This window comes from Neopelma chrysocephalum, unplaced genomic scaffold, assembly GCF_003984885.1.
Source record: "Neopelma chrysocephalum unplaced genomic scaffold, ASM398488v2 Primary Assembly neopelma1_61b, whole genome shotgun sequence".
Classification (NCBI taxonomy): Eukaryota; Metazoa; Chordata; class Aves; order Passeriformes; family Pipridae; genus Neopelma; species Neopelma chrysocephalum.
In genome coordinates, this window is record NW_020897717.1 from 10,870,623 (window position 1) to 10,890,605 (window position 19,983).

Genomic DNA, 19,983 nt, shown 5'->3' on the forward strand with positions numbered 1-19,983 from the left:
TTGTCGTATATATTTATTCTCACCAGCTCCACTGAGGAATCACTCAAATCATTGCACTATAAAGTGCAAGATTGTTCTGAATTCTTTTTTAAGGCTTTCTGGCACGGTACCACAACAGAGGGGACTTCAGACTGACACAATAACAGCATGTAACTGTATTACGAATCTCAAACTTTCATAAAGGTAGTGTAAAAGCATCTATTCATCCTTCTTTCCCTAGAAGTCCCAGTGCAGGAGCCATACCAGCTTTGCTTTGCTCTGAGGCTGTTTTCCTTGCTGTTCACCCACTAAACTATAACAATTGCTGTCTCTCTTCCTCCCAGGTACAGGATAATTAAGGATTGAATCCAACATAGCAAAGAACACAGAAATGGAGAAAACCTAGATATGCATAGATATGCACAAAACCTAGGTTTGCATAAAACAAAATGAAGAAAGACAATATTGAATATCCGTTAATTTGAATTTTTTCCTTAATTCTCTCCAGTATCCAAAATAAGTATCTTTTAAAATGTATATGCACAATTACACACAGCTATGGAAACAGAGAAGCTTGATTTATGAAATGATTTTTTAAAAAACCCTGGGCATTACAAAATGTTATATCTTAGGTACAGAGGGACCTCTTGGGCCATCAGACTTGTAAGAAACCTGGCAGCAAAGTGCTGGAGAAAGCTGAAGGATTTTGATAACAGAATCTGGAATACTATTAAACAGAGAATTAGAAACAGGGTGATCTTGAGTAAAGACAGGAAAACCAAGATTATTGGTGCCCACATAGGAAAGGCTTAGCTCTGGCTAATTATCAAATGCTCTCTTCAGATTTCTGTTACTTCTGGCCCCAAATCACGATCAAACAAATAAAGAACGTACTAATGATAAAGCAATGAAAAATTTCACAGAAGGTAGGAATTGATTCTGTACCATTTTGGTAGACACTGAGCAAAACTCTCATTTTGAAGTAGTTCATGTAATCTAGTCATAAGCCTAGGAAACGGAAAAGAATGGATGATTAGCACAGAAAACAGAAAAGGTTTTCAAGTACACCTCTGTACTGGGTTTGGCTGGGAAGAGCTATCTTCATAGTAGCTACTGCCAGGCTGTTTTGGTTTTGTGCTGAAAACAGTATTGATAACAAAGGGATGTTTTTGTTATTGCTGAGCAGTGCTTACAAAGCATCAAGGCCTTTTCTGTCTCTCACCCCAGTAACGGAGCAAGAGGCAAAGGACATAAGTAGAAACAAGGGAAGTAAATGCAAAAAAAGTAAGAGATACATAAGCAGAAATTGCAACAGGGTGCACACACAGGTTGTACAATCCTTGGACATGCAAGGATGGAGAATTTGATATAAAAAACTTAACTGGACACCGGCCTGAGCTGCCTGCTGGGGGTGCACAAAAAATTGAGAGGGGACACAGCTGGGACAGCTCACCCCAGATGATGAAAGGGATCTCCCATACTACACTGTATCATGCTCGGTATATAAAGTTGGGGGGACAAGAGAGAAAGGGGTATGTTCAGAGTGATGGCATTTGTCTTCCCAAGTAACCATTACATGTGATGGAGCCCTGCTTTCTTGGAGAGGGCTGAATATCTGCCTGCCTGTAGGAAGTTGTGAAAGATTTCCTTGTTTTGCTTTGCTTGTGCATGCAGCTTTTGCTTTACCTGTAAAACTGGTTTTATACCAGCCCACAGGTTTTCTCACCTTTACTCTTTCAATTCTCTTCCCCATCCCACTGTAGAGGGAGTAAGCAAGCGCCTGTATGAGGGTTGTTTGCTGGATGGGGTTAAACCACGACAAGGTAGAAAGCATTTAGGTCAATAAATTTCGGGTGAGATTTTTTCCAACCCTAGTGCTTTTTGTTGCTACCATACTGCAAACACTGGATGCATTGTCTATGTCACAGAAAGAGGGGAATGAGCATGATTCACTTTTTTTCAGGGACATCTCTTTGAAGCTGCTGGAAAAAGCACAGATGATTTTAAGGTCTAACACATCACAGCAAAACACTCATATCTGCAACCATGATTATGTTAATGTTGTTTGAGGTGTAGCACCTATCCTAAAATTCTGCCTCAGTGAAGATAATATATTTGCAGTCTTTTTAAGGAATATTAATAAAGAAAATCTGTCATTATTGGTGAAAAAAGCCTTCTTACTTGTTGCTTAATGCAAGGTGGCTTCTAATAAAAGAACTGTATGCCAAACTCTTTGGAAAATTCCTAGTAATACTCTCTCAGAAGAGAAAATTGTCTAAAAACATTCACCTTGTACCAAATCTGTCGTGGTTTAACCCCAGCCAGCAGCCGAGTACCATGCAGTCACTCACTCACTCCCCCACCAGCAGGATCAGGGAGAGGATAGGAAGGGTAAAAGCTAGAAAACTCATGGGTTGAGATAAAGACAGTAATATGAAAAGCAAAAGAAGCCATGCACACAAGCAAAACAAAACAAGAAACTAATTCACTGCCTCCCATGGGCAGGCAGGTGTTCAGCCATCTCCAGGAGAGCAGGGCCCCATCACACGTAGCGGTGACTCGGGAAGACAAACGTCATCAGTCCAAACCTTCCCCCTGTTCCTTCTTCCCCCTAGCTTTATATACAGAGCATGAGGTCATATGGTTGGGAATATTTCTTTGATCAGATGAGGTCAGATGTCCCAGCTGTGTCTCCTCTCAACTTCCCAGGCACTCCCAGTCTCCTCACCAGCATGGCAGTACAAATAGCAGAAAAGGCCTTGGCTCTGTGTAAGTCCTGCTCAGCAATAACAAAAACATCTCTATATTATCAACCCTGTGTTCAGCACAAATCCAAAACACAGCCCCATAACTAGCCACTGTGAAGAAAATTAACTCTACCCCAGCTGAAACCAGCACACAAATCTTATTTCCTGGAAGAGAGGATGAGTTATGTTTTAATCATATTTCATTTTAGATGCCTAACTTTTATGTCTAAAACCAAAATATTGCTCTAATACAACTTGTGATAGATTCACCATACACTCTAACCCCTTCACATAAAGGAACAGATTAATAACATGGCAGGAGAACAGATGCTGCTCCAGAAACTCAGCTCCTGAGTTTTATAGTGTGTGTATTAGCTGGTATACTTGAAAAAACTCCCAGGTGTTACTTCACAGCACGTGCTGTGCACTAGCAGATAGAATATCTCATACTGAAAGTAACATAAATGCTTCATGGTTTTACACTGGGAAATTTCTTTTTTTTCCTAAGAGAAATGAAAACCAATATGAACAAGAAATTATTCAGCCAGCAGCACATACAGTGCAACTTATTTTTGTCTGGGCATGTATATCTTATACATAGATACGTAGATCAGTTGTCACTTTGGTTAGTATATTTTGAACTAGATAATAGGGATGACCAAGGGTACTTCCAGACACTGCTGTGTCACTTGACCTGCTTAGAATTATCTATGTCACCTGGGAATGACAGGACACGAAATCCTTCACAAACATCTCTTGTCAAGAGGCCTGACCCATACAGTGTAAATGAAGATGATGGAGACAGCCTGATTAACACACGTGGCACTACTGGACCTCTTCTCCACTTTCATGTGCCAAGGTTTGAGGTAAGAGCTTGGCAATGCATGAAAGAGGGAAAGCTCACTAGACAGGCTGTGTTGGAAGCAGTAACAGTTTGTTCATTGATTTGAAGCTCAGCACTGAGACCATGAAAGAGGATGCCCATGAGGAAGAGAGAATAAGGTAACTACTGGGAGAGATTAACTGATTCAATGTAATGACTCTGGAAGCTTTCATTTAAAGATCAAAGGACCTTATTTTCTCCACCACAAAATTTAAAGAGACAGAAATTAGTCATTTTCTCCCCATTAAACAGTTATAACCTTGGAATTTTTTTCCTTTTTTGACAGCAGTTGGAACCCTGCAATTTAATTCTGAGCTATGTGAAGAGAGGCATTGGCACATGTGTAGCTATTTTACTGTTCAGGCCTGGCTTCAACAGTTTGCTTTTAAATCAGCATGTTTGGCTTCATTTTATTCTCATTTCTCCTAGCTATTGCTTGTAACATCTACAAACAGAATGTAATAAATACACTACTGAGAGCTTTTCACTGTTGGTCTCAAAGCACATTGTAAGTCTCAAACTGCAAATATTATTATTCCAGTTTTAGAGATGTAAAGACTAAATCTGAGAATAACTCACATATCAGAAAGAAGCAAAACTCCAAAAAAAGACCTGCTACCCTAATTCTGCATTCCAGCCAATGGACTAGAGTCCTCTGACAACACCCCAGCCCCAAAAAAGCAGCTGGGAGATGAACTTCCTCCTAAGTTCTTATCTGTCTTAACAGAAATTATAGTGGGATTCAATCAAGAACCAGGATCATACCAGAAATGCAAATTCTGACAGAGGTCACTTATAATTAGGCTCATACACTTAGCACATGAGTTACATCCAACTTCAGCAAGGACTACCACAGAAGAATAGCATGACCAAGTTTGCAGTAACGGATTGCTACTACAAAAACTTCTGGAACAACTTAGCTGGAGTAGTGAGAAAGCTGAAAGAACATTTTTTCTGATTCTAAACACCTACCCTAGAGTGTTTCAACTATATCAAAGGCAGAGGTATGATGCTGATGAAACCCTGATTAGTTCACCCCACTGCATAATCTGTAACAAATGTGCAAGCTGTGCAAGAAATCACAGTCCTAACATGTGGAAAACCTCTAGTGTGCAAGTTAAGGTTGTTCCTATGGGTGTTGGAATATCCTAAGTTACTCAAGCAGCACTTATGTGTCAAATGAACCAAGGTCTCACTGACCTTAGCAGCATCACATGGTAATCTTCACACAAGGATTGATTGCTCCTAAACAATTTTCCCTGATGCACCAGGCATACCTACATAAAACTGTAAGTGTGGTGAACAAAGTCCAACCCCCTTTTTTTTTCCTTCCCAGCATGAAGCTGTTACTGCATCTCCCTTTAGGGTACAAAGCCTAGGTATTAGTGTTGTTTGTATTCTCAAAATTATGTTCTTGGCTAACTGCAGACTGAAGTATTTGTAGAATGAAATGGTAACAGAGAATTTTAACATGGAAGAGAAGAAGGGTCATCACAGTCTCATTCTCAGCCACACAGTAACCTGCAGAGGAGAAACACTGAAGGATCATTTCACAGTTAGTCAAGAACTTCAGTGACCATGGAGTGATTACCACTGCATCCAACATTCTGTAATCAGAAGCAACTTAACAGGGCAGCAAACATTAATGAGTGAGATAAAAAACACAGCTCCAGAACATCTGCCTATAACTAATTCTGTAGGAAGGAAACGGATAAAGAAAATACATTCTTTTTCAAACTCTAACTATGGGGTATATTGCCTTAAATGCGTCAGCTGAAATCTTTCTCCTCTGTATTTTAGTCCCAGCCTGTTTACAAAACAACAGGCATTTAGCAGTCCACTGTCCAGCTTCGGTGATGATGAAGAACAGAAGATATCTATAAAAATAGGGCCTTGTTTAATTCTGTTTGCTCACTTGCATATCCAGTTTAGTAGTCAAATTTGAAACATAGCTACTAGAAAAGTTTATTGCTCTGTAGCAATAAATTATAATCTATTGCACTGAAAGAGTACAGTTGGCAACTCTTGAAGATCCTGTGGACAGCAAACTCTGCAGGGTGGAATATCAGCCTTCTTTGCTTCAGTTTCTTCTATACAAAGAAAAGAACGGCAGGTGAACCGTAAAGTAAGGGACTGTCATGTCTTTGTAACAACAAACGTGAATGACAATGGAATTAAAAAGCCTATAACGTCCTTAGTCAGAGAAGACATGAGGAAATACTTAGGGAAAATAAATAATCCATGAAAAATCAATGACATGATATTGAATCAATATGCAAAAAAAAAAAGGAAATTAGAAAGAAGAATGACAGTTTGGTGCTACAGAATCACCATGGTCCTTTATTTTTCACAGGCAACATATACAACATATACTAAGAGAGAAGTCAATGAAATAATCATAATTTTTTATTTTTCTCATTTTGTATCTAATCAAATTACAGGAAGTTTCTGTAAATGATGTTATCGTGAAAGAATATCATAGCACAAGAACTATATGTCAACGAAGTACTTATTCCATCCAACCAGGATGAAACCATTCCCTTATAATCTCTTTAAGCATCAAAAAGGAAAAAAATCCATTCCCCTTGAGAGAAACATCAGGAGTACATACAGCTCATACTGACTTCTATCTTGAGAAAAAATTTACATGAAGAATGACAGGAAATGGCTGCAGCTTTTTTTCTATCAGGGTCCAGCTGGTGGCACTGGTCAGCGAGAGAGAACAAAATAGGCCAACGTAAATCAGCGCATCTCTGCTTAAGCCAATAAGCAAGACTACAGCTGCCTTCCCAGGTCAAAGTCCTCAAGAAAGAACCCCAGCAGTGAAAGGGAATTGCTCCTATCAAAAGTTATAAGGCTGAAGTTGGACAATTAGCACACTACAGTTAATTCAGTTCAGTGTACCCAGCCACATAAAGCTTTTCCTACACAAAGAACTCCATTACATAATTATTCACTGTGTAAACCAGCCTCTTTCTCAAGCCACTCAACCTAGGTACATTCCTGAATGTCATATCAGTGTGAAGTGTGAGATTGAAGCAGTACAGCAATTGCAACCCTCACAAGAAAAGGAAACAATTTCTTTTCTACTTCTGTACATTAGAGTATAGCAAATCTTGTGTAACAGGAATAATGTTCATGGCATTGGCATATACTAAATAAACGGCTTTTGCAGTTGCTGAATACCTCCACTTCACTTTGGCATTTAATCAACCACAAAAGCAGTTTATTGCGCATTATACTCCGCTACCATGAACATTATCAATTCAGCAAATATTAAAAAATATCATGCAGGTGTCACTGAAATGGGTACTTTAAAAATTATTGACAGCTTTACACTTTCTGTTGCACAAAAGAAAGCAAGTTAAATGCTATGGAGAGATATTGGTCCATTCTGATTAAATTTAAATGTTAAAGGAGCACATACACATCAGATGTGCTTATGATGAGAGTGACCTGCTGTGCTGATATTTTCCTCGTTGCAGAGTGAAAGCTTTGGTCTATGAAAATAAGCTGTATACTCAAGTGAATACTATCCTGGAGCATTTTGAATTCTTCACATCCTCAAATCATTTATATTGATTCTATGACTGAATAAAGGGATTGAAATATGTTTCTCTTTTTTGTAAATTCTCTCTGTTTTCAGTGGAAGTAAATATTTGTGCTCATGGTTTAGGGATTGGTTGCACTGACAGCTGAAAGCCTCTATTGATTTGCGACCGTGGCTTGGTAAAGGAGCCTCTTGCTAATCTTTCCCACAGTGGCCTTCTGATACCTCCTGCTCTAACCTGGGAGGACAGCTCTTTCTAGGGGAAGAGGTAATTAAAATCTCCTTCCCAAAGAGACGGCTTGTTTTCCACCCTCTGCTTAAGAGTTACTGTCGTTGACACTAAGATAAGAGCACTGTACAGCACAAAGGATTCCACAAATTTGATTTGAACACTGCAGAGATGATATATGCACTGCAGGTGTGGTGGGCTTGGTCTACTCAGTAGGGAAAGTATGCCTTTCTAGGATTCTCACTAGAGCTTAAAGGCATCAATGTAAAGCAGTTCCAAACCAAATCCATCCTATTTCCACACAGGAAACCTCGCCCAATACTGCACAGTTGTTCTGCTTGTGCAACTAGCATATTTCTGGGGCGAAGGGACACGGTGGGTTTGCAGAGCAGCTATTCAGATCTACAGCCTAGTTTAAGAAGGCAGGGAAAAAAAACCCAAATGTTTTGCAAACAGGTGCTACCTTGTTCTTCTTGTATTGTCCCAGTACACAGCATACACACAAGACAGCCCCAGAGACATGGCACAGCCCACTGGATGGTCTTACTACTCTTGGCATGAATTTGCCATAAAAGTGCAGAGAAGGAAACAACACCACCACTAGCAAGCTAATCCATTTGACAGATCTGTAAGAAGACCAACAAGCAAGATGAAATTCCTCTGGTGCTCCCATCTGCAAGCACGCAGAAGGTGAGAAAACCACTGGGTGCAGCAAGCCTTGTCTGTTATCTCTTCAGTGATGAAGTGCAAAGAACTCTTCTGCAACTAGAGCTTTGTTTCAATTTTTTTAAGAGATAATATAGAATAACAAAATAGAATAATAAACACTAAATAAATAAATAAATATCTTGCTGACCTGGCCAAGTAAGAGAAATTTTAAGATTTTTGAGAAGTCTTGGAATCTTAGAAATCAGAAGTGATGTCCCAGCTATGGGATACCCTCTGCACAGGAATTGTACCAAGTATTTCCAACTTTCCATCAATTGTGATGAATATCAAATGGAACAACATTATGCAAAATAAAATACTTGATAAATACAAGAATTTATGTCTGTATGAGCAAAGAATACTAATGTTTTGTACACTGAGAGAGAGAATTCAGCAGGAGAAGAGATACTCAGAAGAGTAATTTGGAAAGGCATATACATAAGTCACTTTTTTCAATTCAATGCTGCCACCTGTAACTATTTTGAACATTTTAACTGAAATATTTAAAATTAATAAAAATTAACAGTAAAAACAAATCATGGAAATAAAATCATCCAGGCTTCAGCATCTTTGATGGAAATTAGTCTTAACAGAACAAAAAAGTATTTGTCTCCAGGTGGGAAAAAGCAAGCCTGAGATTACAAGAGCAGCAGTGACACAAAATAGGACCACTACTCATACAGGAGTTCATACAATATAGACACTAAAGGGCTTTAAAGAGTTTTGAATGATAATGACACACTGGGGAAGAACAAAGAAAAGAAGCATTTGAACTCTTCGGTAAGAGAAGAAAACAAATTTTAAAAGAAATGTTATATTGAAACTAAATTATCATAGAGTGTTGCCTGACTTCAGATTTCAGAAGAAATAAATGACCAAACTGACTTTTAGTATTGGTAGACTACTTAATCTTGGAGCTGAGTAAAATACAAAGAAATACAATTGAATATACACCTCTGATCTCAGGAAAAGACATCCAGTAAAGAATGGCACAACTTCTGATAACTCACAGGCTTTTAAAATTAGGATTAAGTGTTGACTGAACTTGGAGAAATAAAAATAGGGTTAAGATATAAAATTATTATGCTCTTATTACATTAACTGAAGCTTTAAAAGTTGCAGTGACTTATTCTTTGTGCTTGGAGTTGGAGCCAGTGTGCTCAGGCAGTAAAATGCGGACATGTGTGTAAACATGCTATTGAACTGAAGCTACTATTTATTCACCATTGCAGCTTCGGGTAAATCCATGAAAAATGCTTTACTATAAATTGTGGTGGATATTAAGATATATCTACAGAAGCACACAGGGCAGAGTCCTGGAAGATGATCACCAAAACCTTCAATAAGCAGTCTGGCAATTCATCATAATTACTAGTGGTCGATCGTTATTAATTCTTACAGTAATCATCGTACTCATATTGAACTCATTTGCTATTAACGCAGAGGTAACATGCAATTCCTCAGACATTAAAACATAATTTTAAAAGCTCAGGATTTTTTTGTCCAATGGTGAATAGGTTTTTTTCATAGCTTAAAATTATGCGTGAACAAAGCAAAAAATAACTGTTGGTTTACTCTGAAATTCATACTCTCAAACTATTCAGATTGCATTGGTAACACCACTCTGTTTACCTTTTGAAAATACATTGTATACCAAAAATAATAAATCTAACAGATGAACTTCAATCTTATGCAAATGTCCTTTGTTTTGTGCTCTGGTGAGCAAGCTACTGTACCAATACTTTTGGCATTAGTACAAGACTGAATCCATGGAAGCATGTGTGTATTTACACAAAAGAGGCTTCTAAGCTACAAAAATCCCTCTTGTTTGGTTACACTAATTTCCCTTGAATGAAGTTTGTATGCAAGCCAAAACAATGGTAGTTATCCTGTCCTCTAGAGTTCATTCCCAACAGAACGATGTGAATAATTGAAAACTTCCTAGGTAGTCCTGTAAGACTCTTCTTTCGTAAAGCAGGAGAACAAAAATGCAATTTTTTTCTTCCTTAGCCATTAAAAAAGATCTGATAATTACACAGAAGATTTAATTACACTAAAAAAAATCTTTTTTATTTCTTAGCATTTTAATGAAGTCTTGAAATTTTGGAGAAGGTAGTACGTCATTTTTTGATCTGATTAGGGAGTTAAAAGTAATCATTCAGGTTTAATATTGAAAATACATCAGGTGTGTAAGGAAGAAAATGAGCTGGAATATAATGCCAGAGGCTCATGTAAAGGAAAAAAAATGGAAAGGAATCTAATGCTTTTGAGCCAAAGGACAGACACTAATTATTCAACTACCCCTGCAGCAATGAAGTCTGTTGGCTCAGTCAGTAGATGTCTCTCTTAAATACACAGTTGCTACAAGGAAAACATGTCAAAGCCATGAGGTCACAAGAATTATTCCTACCTGAACTGAATACGGTCCCAATGCTTCTGCATCGGGTGGCTGAACACCAGCAGGTCTTGATGGTCTGGTGGTAACTTCTGACCAGTCACTGCTGTTTGTGCCTCCGTCAAGAGTGCCCATCAGCACTCTGTATTCAAATTTCTGCCAAGGGCTCAGAGCACTGCTCTGGTCAATGTAGCTCATGGACTGACTGAAAGGGAGAGACACCACAGTTGATATTTGTTCTGTTCCTTTCACCCTCCTTTCTATTGTAACGTTTTCCACCACACCATTCGAGCGAGCAGGTGGTTGCCAGGATATGACCACAGAAGTTGGAGTATCAGAATAGAGCTCTGGAGCAGGAATATCCTCAGGTGCATCTGGAAGAGTCTGTATTTCTGGGGTTGCAGGTGAAAGAGAGCATCCTTCAGAAGTGCATCCTTCTACCTGAAACACATAGACAGTGTAAGGATGCAAGTCTTCTATAGTGCAGTTAGAGCTAGTTCCTAGCACTGTAGCATGCAGTTTGCCATTTTGGTAAATATTATAATGAGTGATAAAGCCATTCGGCTTTAAAGGATGCTGCCAGATGATGCTTGCTGCCCTTGCTGTAACATTCAGCAGAAGTGGTGGATCTAAAGGTCCAGGTTCTGTAACAGAAAAAAAGGAAAAAAAAAGGAAAGAAAAATTACTAATAGTCTGTGATTTGTAAAATCAGCATCAGCACAACGTACTCATCGAATGAGGCTCAAAATGATGAAGTTCAGATCTACTAAACAGCCCATTTCTTTGGAAAATGTAGGCCCAGATAGTCACGGGATGAATATAGCTCTCTTCTCAAAGGCAAGCTGCTCACCTCCCTCCCCCCAACCTTCCTCCCTCCTCCTCTATATCCCTTTTCCTCCTGTGTCTCAAAAGTGCCCTATCAATGCTGTTAGCATGTGGAGAAAAAGTACAGCTTGATATCAATATATACTTGCAGTTCTAGCTTTTGTTGATGTTTTTCTAGAGCGCTAGATACTAATTGCAACCAACAGCACAGGCATAACAAAGCTGTGTATTTTACAGCTCAGTAAGCCCCTACTGCATCTCTCATTATATATTCAATATTTTACTTCATTCTGTTTATAATTCTAATCCATTTTTTGCAATTTATCTACTCCCTGTTAATATTATAGGTGATTTTTTACTTCGACTGTGACAGAAGCTGCCGATTTAGCTGTTTCACCTACTGATAAATAAACAATGCACAGATCTGACCTTTAGGTTAACAGGTTTTATGCTTGCTCCACTCAGCACTCTAACTGATTCAATTATCATAAAGGTTCAGGAGCTTCCATGAATACTGAAAAAGACCGACCATATGCCTGCATAGGTGTTGTGGAACAGCAAATACTCTGCAGCCCTCCAGAGAAATTCCTTAATTGTAAATAATTTCACCATGCGACACAATCAAGTCACCTTGAATGCAAAACCCTCAGCCTGTGGAGGCAAAGTGTTATTTAAGCTTTACTGGGCTGCGTTAAATTCTGCAATTTGAAGGGCTGTTAAGTTTTTCAATTGAAATTTCATTTAAAATGCAGGTGCTTTTTATTATATTGAGGCTTTACTGCTCTCTAGGTACAAGCAAGAACATGGTGCAATAACACAAATCTGGCTCAATCACTGATCAGTAACAGCTGTAATTCCAGAACATTTAGCATTCTTATAAACCACATCCTGAAATCTATAAATTGCTACATCAGATCAAGAAAATACTATATTCCCTCTATTGTGCCCATAGCAATTTTGACATTTATGAGATTTTTCTATGAACATTACATTTTACTGAAATCTTAAAAAAATATATACTTGGATTTAGTAATTGTTTAAAATAGCTTTAGGTTTGGGGATTTGGGGCGGGGGGCAAAGGGAGGGGGAGGGGGCTAAGTTTCAAATGCTAAGGGTTCAAAAATTTAAAATTCATTAGTGATTGTGGGTGTGCCAAGACTTCAGGACACACAACACAGTATATGCTGAATTCCATAGTAGTCAACAACACTATCATTTAATTCCTGGTGTCCAAACCACAGGGAACATCACAGGAAAAAGAATTTATTTCACAAGGAGTCAAATAATTCCTGATAATTTTTAAGTGAAAAAAGAGAGAGAGGGGGAAAAAAGGAACCAAATAAATTCAGCACAATAACTCACTCCTTCTATATTTTAGAATAACAGCTGAAGTCCTTGTTCTTCTCTCACATACAAAGAGAGGTAGATTCCACTGATATCTTTAAAATTGGTATAGCAAGTGTTTTTTGGTTTTTTTTGCTTTTAAATTTGAAAAGTAACAGTGTTTTTCCTTTCATTATATGACGCATCACAAAGCAAGTCCATAAAGCTCAGACGGATCACATATCCTGCTCTACTCACAGTGATAATAAGGACAGAGTTCTGTATTTAATGCTTGTGCACTCTAGGATTAATTTAGATCTCTAAATTTGCAAGTACAAAAGATGATCTGTTGTAAAGAGTAATTAAATTGTATTTGCATGTACTCTTGGGTAAAATCAATTAGGTCATAAGTTGGAACAAAATTCAGTCCATTATTTAGACTTCAATGAAAGATGAAGAGGTGGAGATGTAAATCTGAATTATATTTATATTCTGTAAACCAAAAATTTTTGGGGGGTGGACGGGAAAGAGAAGAATACTTTTTGGAACTGAAGACCTTGAAAATACATTGCTGTAAATTCTACTTTAATGGGGAGAGGAGTTGAAATATAATATTTAACACTGAACTACAAACTTGCATTTTATCTAATTATACCTCATAAATAAGCTATTAAACTGTGAGCTTCTGCAGGAGGGAAAAAAAAAAAACTAATCAAAGAAAGCCCCCCAGTATTCAAGTAGTTTGCTGTAAGGGAGTGGGTAAACCTTTTTACTCCTGCTGTATAAGTTGCAGGCATTACAGGTGAAACATTCATGGTAATTAGTTGAACCTGAGCTTCAATTCCAACAGAGTTCAGACGGATTCCTTAAGAACAATTTGTAATGTATGGGAGGAGCTGTCAAACCTAAACTTTGGGTCCCCCTAGTCCCTCCCCCTCCCCTCCAGAAAGCGTATTTTGGTAGCTAGCATACCTACCCACACATTCCCTATTGCCCTTTTAAAAGAGAGACTTTTAAGACTTTCTGAGTTCAAACAAGACGTTTGAGAGATACTTAATTGGCCCCAATGGATGGGAAAGCATTAAATCCTGGTCCCCAACACTCATTTGGTGCAGCTTCTTTTTAAATGGCAAGCAGAATCATCTAATTCTATATACAAATCAACTAGTACGATACTCCTTGGTTGAAAGGGTCACCACAATTATGTAAAACATGAGTATTAACTATAATTGGGATAGTTTGCTAATACAATAAAAAGCTCTGAACATGAAAAAAGTTATGCTCACAGCAGTAGCTATCACTTTCTAAAGTAAGAATTCATGGATGAAATGACATGAAAAAGATGGTTATAAAATTTTAATGGAATGATAAAAGGCAAAAGTCAGCCTCTCAGCTGAATTCTTAAAATCCCTATATATCACAATCAGCTCCTTAACTGTAAAATCAATGTGGAGTATAACATGTTGTCAATGTGGTTGTCACTGGAGGGAAGACTGCAAAGTATGACAGCTACACAGCTCAGCCTGTCAATGATGAAAATAAAATCATAAAGCTTTTTACATGGATGTAATTGTTTATAAAACTAACTACTAAACATGGGAACAGTGGACATCTTTTTCTTTAAGTGTCTTAGTTCATATTTCAAACCATTTCATTACAGTATTAATACTAGAAGGTAGTTTCATTTTGGCAAATGAAATTATCTTTTATGGCAGGCTATTTGGGTCATCTGCTTCAAAAGTTCAGACTCAACTTAAAATGAAGGCACAAACCCGTCATTAATATTTTTTAATTCCATGACTAGAACCACACATTTGTTTACTTGCTGTGAGTTTTGGGAAGCAAGGAGCTACACTCTCATGGATGTATTTTGAGGGAATATACACTTACATTTAATAAGACATGTACTAAGATGTGTACCTGGACTACTGCCCTTTACAGATAATGAGAAATACCTGATTTGCTGGCAAACTCTCTCACTAAGCAGAATCAAAATTCTGCGCCTTTTACTCTTGAATCATTTACTCTTTTCAGGAACATGGACAATGAAATTATACATACTAACAAACTGTGGTGCTTTTTATACACTACCGACTGTACCCAGCAGAAAACCCAAATTGTGTAGCTCTCGGCACAAGGGACCACAGAAATCTTTTATCACATCAGATCACAGAACTCAAAAGTCGTTAAGCTGTTCATGCAACGACACGCAGTCCATATGAACCCCTTCAAATATGTATTAAGAGCTGTCTTCAGAATATTCAGACTTTTTGCCCTCTACTGCTCCAAATGTTCCATTGGCTCCAGAACTTCAGTTCTACCCGTTAAGAAACTTCTAATTCCTAACCTGTAGGCATGTATGGGCAGCTAGTACTATTTATTATAGGATCATCTTATCATATGTGCCACACTACTCCATCAGCTTAATTTGTTCTGTCCTTTCGCTATTCACCCTGTCATGTATTTCACATGAATTTCTCTTCCCTTTATCACCTCATCGGGTTTTGTCTTCTCTTGCTTCAGTTTCCATTTATTTTTCTTCAGCAGAGGTGACCACATTCAGATCAACTATTTATGGATTAGTTTATATACCTAAATTATTTGGTCCTAACTTAGCTAAAATAGGAGACTTGTCTCAGACACCAAATATAATCAATAGAAAAAGCAAGTGCTTCCAAAGGCTGTGAACTGCATCACTTACCCTGTTGTTCTGCATTGGCTATCTCTATTTTCTACCTCAGGAACCTTTAAGAGAGTAGGGCTCCTCATCCTGGAACCAAAGCTTTGTGGTAAGCATGCCAGAGGAGTACACCATAGCACTCTATATGACAGGAATAATGCTTCCCAGCTTTGACAAGAAATAGCTCAGCTGATACATTCAACTGATACATTGCAGGAGCTATTAGCTTTTTTTTTGTTTTTTTCTCAATTGTTCTTTTTTCTCTAGCAACTTCAGAATGCAATGATATCCAGCGACTACTGTGTACTTTTGACATTACTTACTCTAAATAAACACTGGGCTGGTCTATAACTTCTTTATGTATAAAAGAGATGGACTTGGACTCACTTACGTAAGAAATAAAAAATAAAAAATTAGACTGCAACTCGCAAATCTTCACTTTCAGCTAGTGCAAGCCAGGGGCATTTAAAAGGACTTTTTTAAGAGCTCTCCATATTGGAGTTGTACACTGACCCAGGGAACTGAAATGCAGCCAATATAGAGAACATGCTAGTGACTGGGATGTCCTGCTCTATGGAACTCATTGGGCTGCAGACAGGTTCTGGGACATTGAAATAAAGTAACAGGCAACTTTTCTTTAAAGTAGAGATTTTGCTAGCTCAAAACTTGTCCAAACCAAGATGGATTTTCTCAAGCACTATAAAAAGCACCTCTCTCATTTGGGAGCTATCCCTCTGATCAAAAATCACACCATGTAGATTGCTCCCAGCCAAGATAATTTTGTGAGTCTTAAATCTACCACCGTTAAGAACACAGTCGCTGCCATTGGGCCAGCTTTAGGTAACTATAACCAACATCTTTGCAACTCCCCTCTGAGATAGTTCAAAGACTTGCCATATCTAAAGGGAAAACCTAACTGGTATCTTCTTTTTTATATCTAGAAGATTTCATTTTATTTCTGAATGCAGTGGAAAAAATTCTGCTCTCCGTTCAACAGTACATACTGACCTCTCAGTTCAGTGGTCATCCCACTGATTGCAAGAGAGCTATCTTAAATTTACATTCAAGTTACTGAAAGCAAGCTCTAATCCAGAAATTTTGTCAACTGTTTCTATTTGTAGATACTCTCTCAGTAAATAGTCTGACCAAGATCACTGGAACAAACATCTTTTATTAATGCATGTTTAGCAGGTTTTAAAATATTCAGAGGTATGTATATTATTGTTATCTGGAATAGGCAGGTTTAGACTTTAAAAAATGCATAGAATCAGTTACTAGTGTCACAATCATGTAGATGAAAGTATTTTAAAATCATTTACTTTTTTTTTGCATTAAAAAATACCCCAAACCTACTAATCTGAATATCAAGACATTTCATTTACAGAAACAACAGATTTTTATGGCAGCATTTGCTAATTTTTCCTTTATCATTCCTAATATCCTCCTATTTTACTAGGTATTTATGATAAAGAAAATATAATACACAGATACATTATGAAATCATCATCTTGTATTACTAGAACTCTATTGACTTTAAAAGTGGCTGTGTTGATTTACATCTATTGCTGTCAAGTGTATGTGCACATAGACACACACATGCTTATATTTTATTCCTATAGATACTTTATGCTTTGGTGAGACAAAAAAAGGCATATATTCACTGAATAAAATTCAGTAAGAACGTGCGTACACACATATATTTCAACATATATGGGAAATTTCTACTGTTAAATTGTACTTTAAACAGTCAAAGCCTACTGGTGAGTAGGGGCAGGTATTGTGTACTTCTGCAACAAACTGTCAGTATAGGCAGTTTCACAAGAAACATGTTGAAACCTTGACAAAAGTACTGCTTAGACCCAATGACAATCATTCAATTTAAGCAATTGAGTTGAATATCCTTTCACAGATGGCAGCCCTCCACAATGACACCAAAAAACAGAGTCCTCTGTCACCACTGAAAGTTGGGTGGTTTCGTTTTTTTTAAATTATAAGGGTTGTTGGATACTGGGGATACATCAGTATATATTCTTTAGCAATATTGATGCAAATGGAGGAGGACAATTCAAGGAAAATAATTTTCCCCTTGGAGACATGGAGTTTATAACTGAACTACAGACCTTTGTTTTAAGCTAAGAAACAAGACGAAGCATCATAGCAGAAAAGGTGAGTTGTTTGTCAGTCTCAAAATATTTCAATTGCATAAACACTGGCAAAATCATTATATTTTCATTTTCTTGTTCTTAAGTTTCCTTTGGCAACATCTACCTTCCATATTAACTTAAGGCATATTTGCAGCCGGGTTTGTCAAAGGGTAGCACTTCATGCTAGTGCGCACGGAGCACACAAATTCTATACAGCAGGTGACCTACATGTTCAAAAAGACTATATAGGAATGCATCTCCTGTGTAGGTTTTCTGCCCTATCTCAAACTCCTCAAAAGAGAATTTTAAAATTCTAAACCTACTATTTTGCACAAAAATAATTTTTATATTACTAACAAGTGATGCCTTATAAATGTACTTCTGTGCTCCTTCTATCTGAGAAGAAACAACACTATGAATCATCAGACCAGAGCTAAACAATCATGGCAATTTGATCAAAACAGTCATAGGAGACTGGTTGCATTTAGACTATGAATGTAGACAAGTTCAATACTATTCTATCCACTTTTGTTAACAAACAATTACAATGAAATAACTAAATCTCAGCAAAGATTTCTACAGGTAGATAACACAGTTCCAGTGTCTAAAGACCAAGTTCAGAACTTACATTTATTAGGTAATTACTTATAGGTAGCGTGCTCATAAAAGTATTTATACCTTTGGAGCTTAAATTAATTTATCAGATAAATTTCCATTGTGAATCATCTGTTCAGCTTCAAAGAAAAAATGTTTTACAACTGTGGGAACACACATATTTTCTTCAGAGTGTTTTCTCAAGATAGACAGCTGTCTATTTAGAGAAGGGACTAAAATGGAGTCACAAGCATTGAATATTTGCTACAACAATTGCATATAAGCATCAGGTTGAATTTACAGTCTGAAATGCAGATCTCATATCAGTATTAAGTAGCGTAAGTCCACAATGTGGGGTGGGAAGGCTGAGAAGGCAATGAAACACTCCCCACCCTCCCTGCCTTTTCCTGTTCAGAATTACTTAATTTCTTATTTAACAAGATACAACAGGAAAAATCTCTTTAGAAAATACTTAATTTCCATTACTGATTGGAAAAAAAAAAAAGAAAGCTACTAATATATTTGAAATATATTTGAAACCAATAGATTTTTCCCAAAAGCATGCTATTAGATATCCTGCTACCTTGTAGGAGAAAATTAACGGCTCAGCTTCTTTAAAAAAGCTGGAAATTATGTGTTTTCTAAATGTATTATGAACAACAAGCTCAAAATTTGTCATATGTTTCTGCTTACATATTGAATCAGGTACAAAATCCTACCCGGTCAACTAACTGGTTGTACCTATATAATGATACCTGTTTGTTAAGTCAAGGGACTGTTGAACAAATTATATGGAGTGAGTCTGCAGTATGTAGAACTATTAACAAGGAAAGTGATGGGATTAACAATGACAAACCCAGTTTGTCCAGTAGATCACTACTTTGAATTAACAAAGATCACTGGGAATGAAAAGTTCTGTTCAGCTGTGCTACAGCTTAAATATTCTCAACAGAGAGATAAGGCAACCATCATATACTATTAACTTCAACTTATTTTTTCTGATATGACTGAAATCAGAATCAAGTGCCTGAATATAAAGGAATGCCACTTACAAAGCTGTACTTACCAGTGTATCTTAAACTAACCGTATATGAACTATATATGGATAGAGGGATACTATACACAGAAATAAGATATTGCTTCACAAAATATACACATAAATATTCGTATTTTTTAATGAATATGTAAGACAAGAGATACTTGATCTCTTAGGAGTTATTCCTGCAAGTTAGTATTACAGAAGGAAATATAGGATTGCTATTTAACCGAGAAAGCTAGATAACTTAAAGAAATTACGTACAACAGCAGTTGACACATTATTTATATTTTCTGCTAAAGAGAGTTAAATAAGATCCTTACTGTCCTCTGCTGTAGTCATTGAAGTCCAGTTGCTATAAGCATTGCCATAACCATTGGAGGCAACCACTCTCATCTCATACTCAGTGTATGGCTGAAGGTCTCCAACCCTGTGTTGTAAAGAAGCAGTAGGGCTGGGAAGCAAACTGCAAAGAAAAACAGTGCGAGTTACATCATAAAACATCTCAGCACCTAAAGAAAGACTAAATCATTACATCTTGTAACAAAAACAGCCACCCTAAAGGTGAGCCACATTTAAGATAACAGGACTTCTCTTGCTGAGCACTTGACGGTGGTCTGCCTACTCTAAAATGTCACCAGCAGAATTCCTCCGCCGCATCTGGAGTTGGTAGCTGGGTGTGCCTGGGGCGTTGTTGCGAACTGGTGTAGACCAGACAACCTGAAGACTGGTCGGAGTGGCAGATGAAAGCCTTGGAGGCATCACGCCATCTGGAGCTGTTGAAAAACATGGATGAATTAGAGCAGAGAAAACCATGGAGAACATATGCCGCGTGGAAACAAAATGCTCCATATACTGGAAAAACTGTTTCTCAGGATCAAAAGTAATGT

At 37.5% G+C, this 19,983-nt stretch overlaps 1 protein-coding gene across 8 annotated transcripts in view; it reads right to left on the reverse strand.

Moving 5' to 3' along the window:
- The window catches only part of USH2A (usherin), a 379,012-nt gene that overhangs the window by 118,503 nt on the left and 240,526 nt on the right, over nucleotides 1–19,983 (reverse strand). For all 8 annotated transcript variants that reach the window (XM_027681679.1, XM_027681684.1, XM_027681681.1 and 5 more), the window contains 3 exons: nucleotides 19,719–19,869; nucleotides 19,417–19,559; nucleotides 10,507–11,135 (listed from right to left, as the gene is read on the reverse strand). In XM_027681679.1, coding sequence (XP_027537480.1) covers nucleotides 10,507–11,135; nucleotides 19,417–19,559; nucleotides 19,719–19,869 — 923 coding nt within the window. The remainder of the gene's footprint in view (nucleotides 1–10,506; nucleotides 11,136–19,416; nucleotides 19,560–19,718; nucleotides 19,870–19,983) is intronic.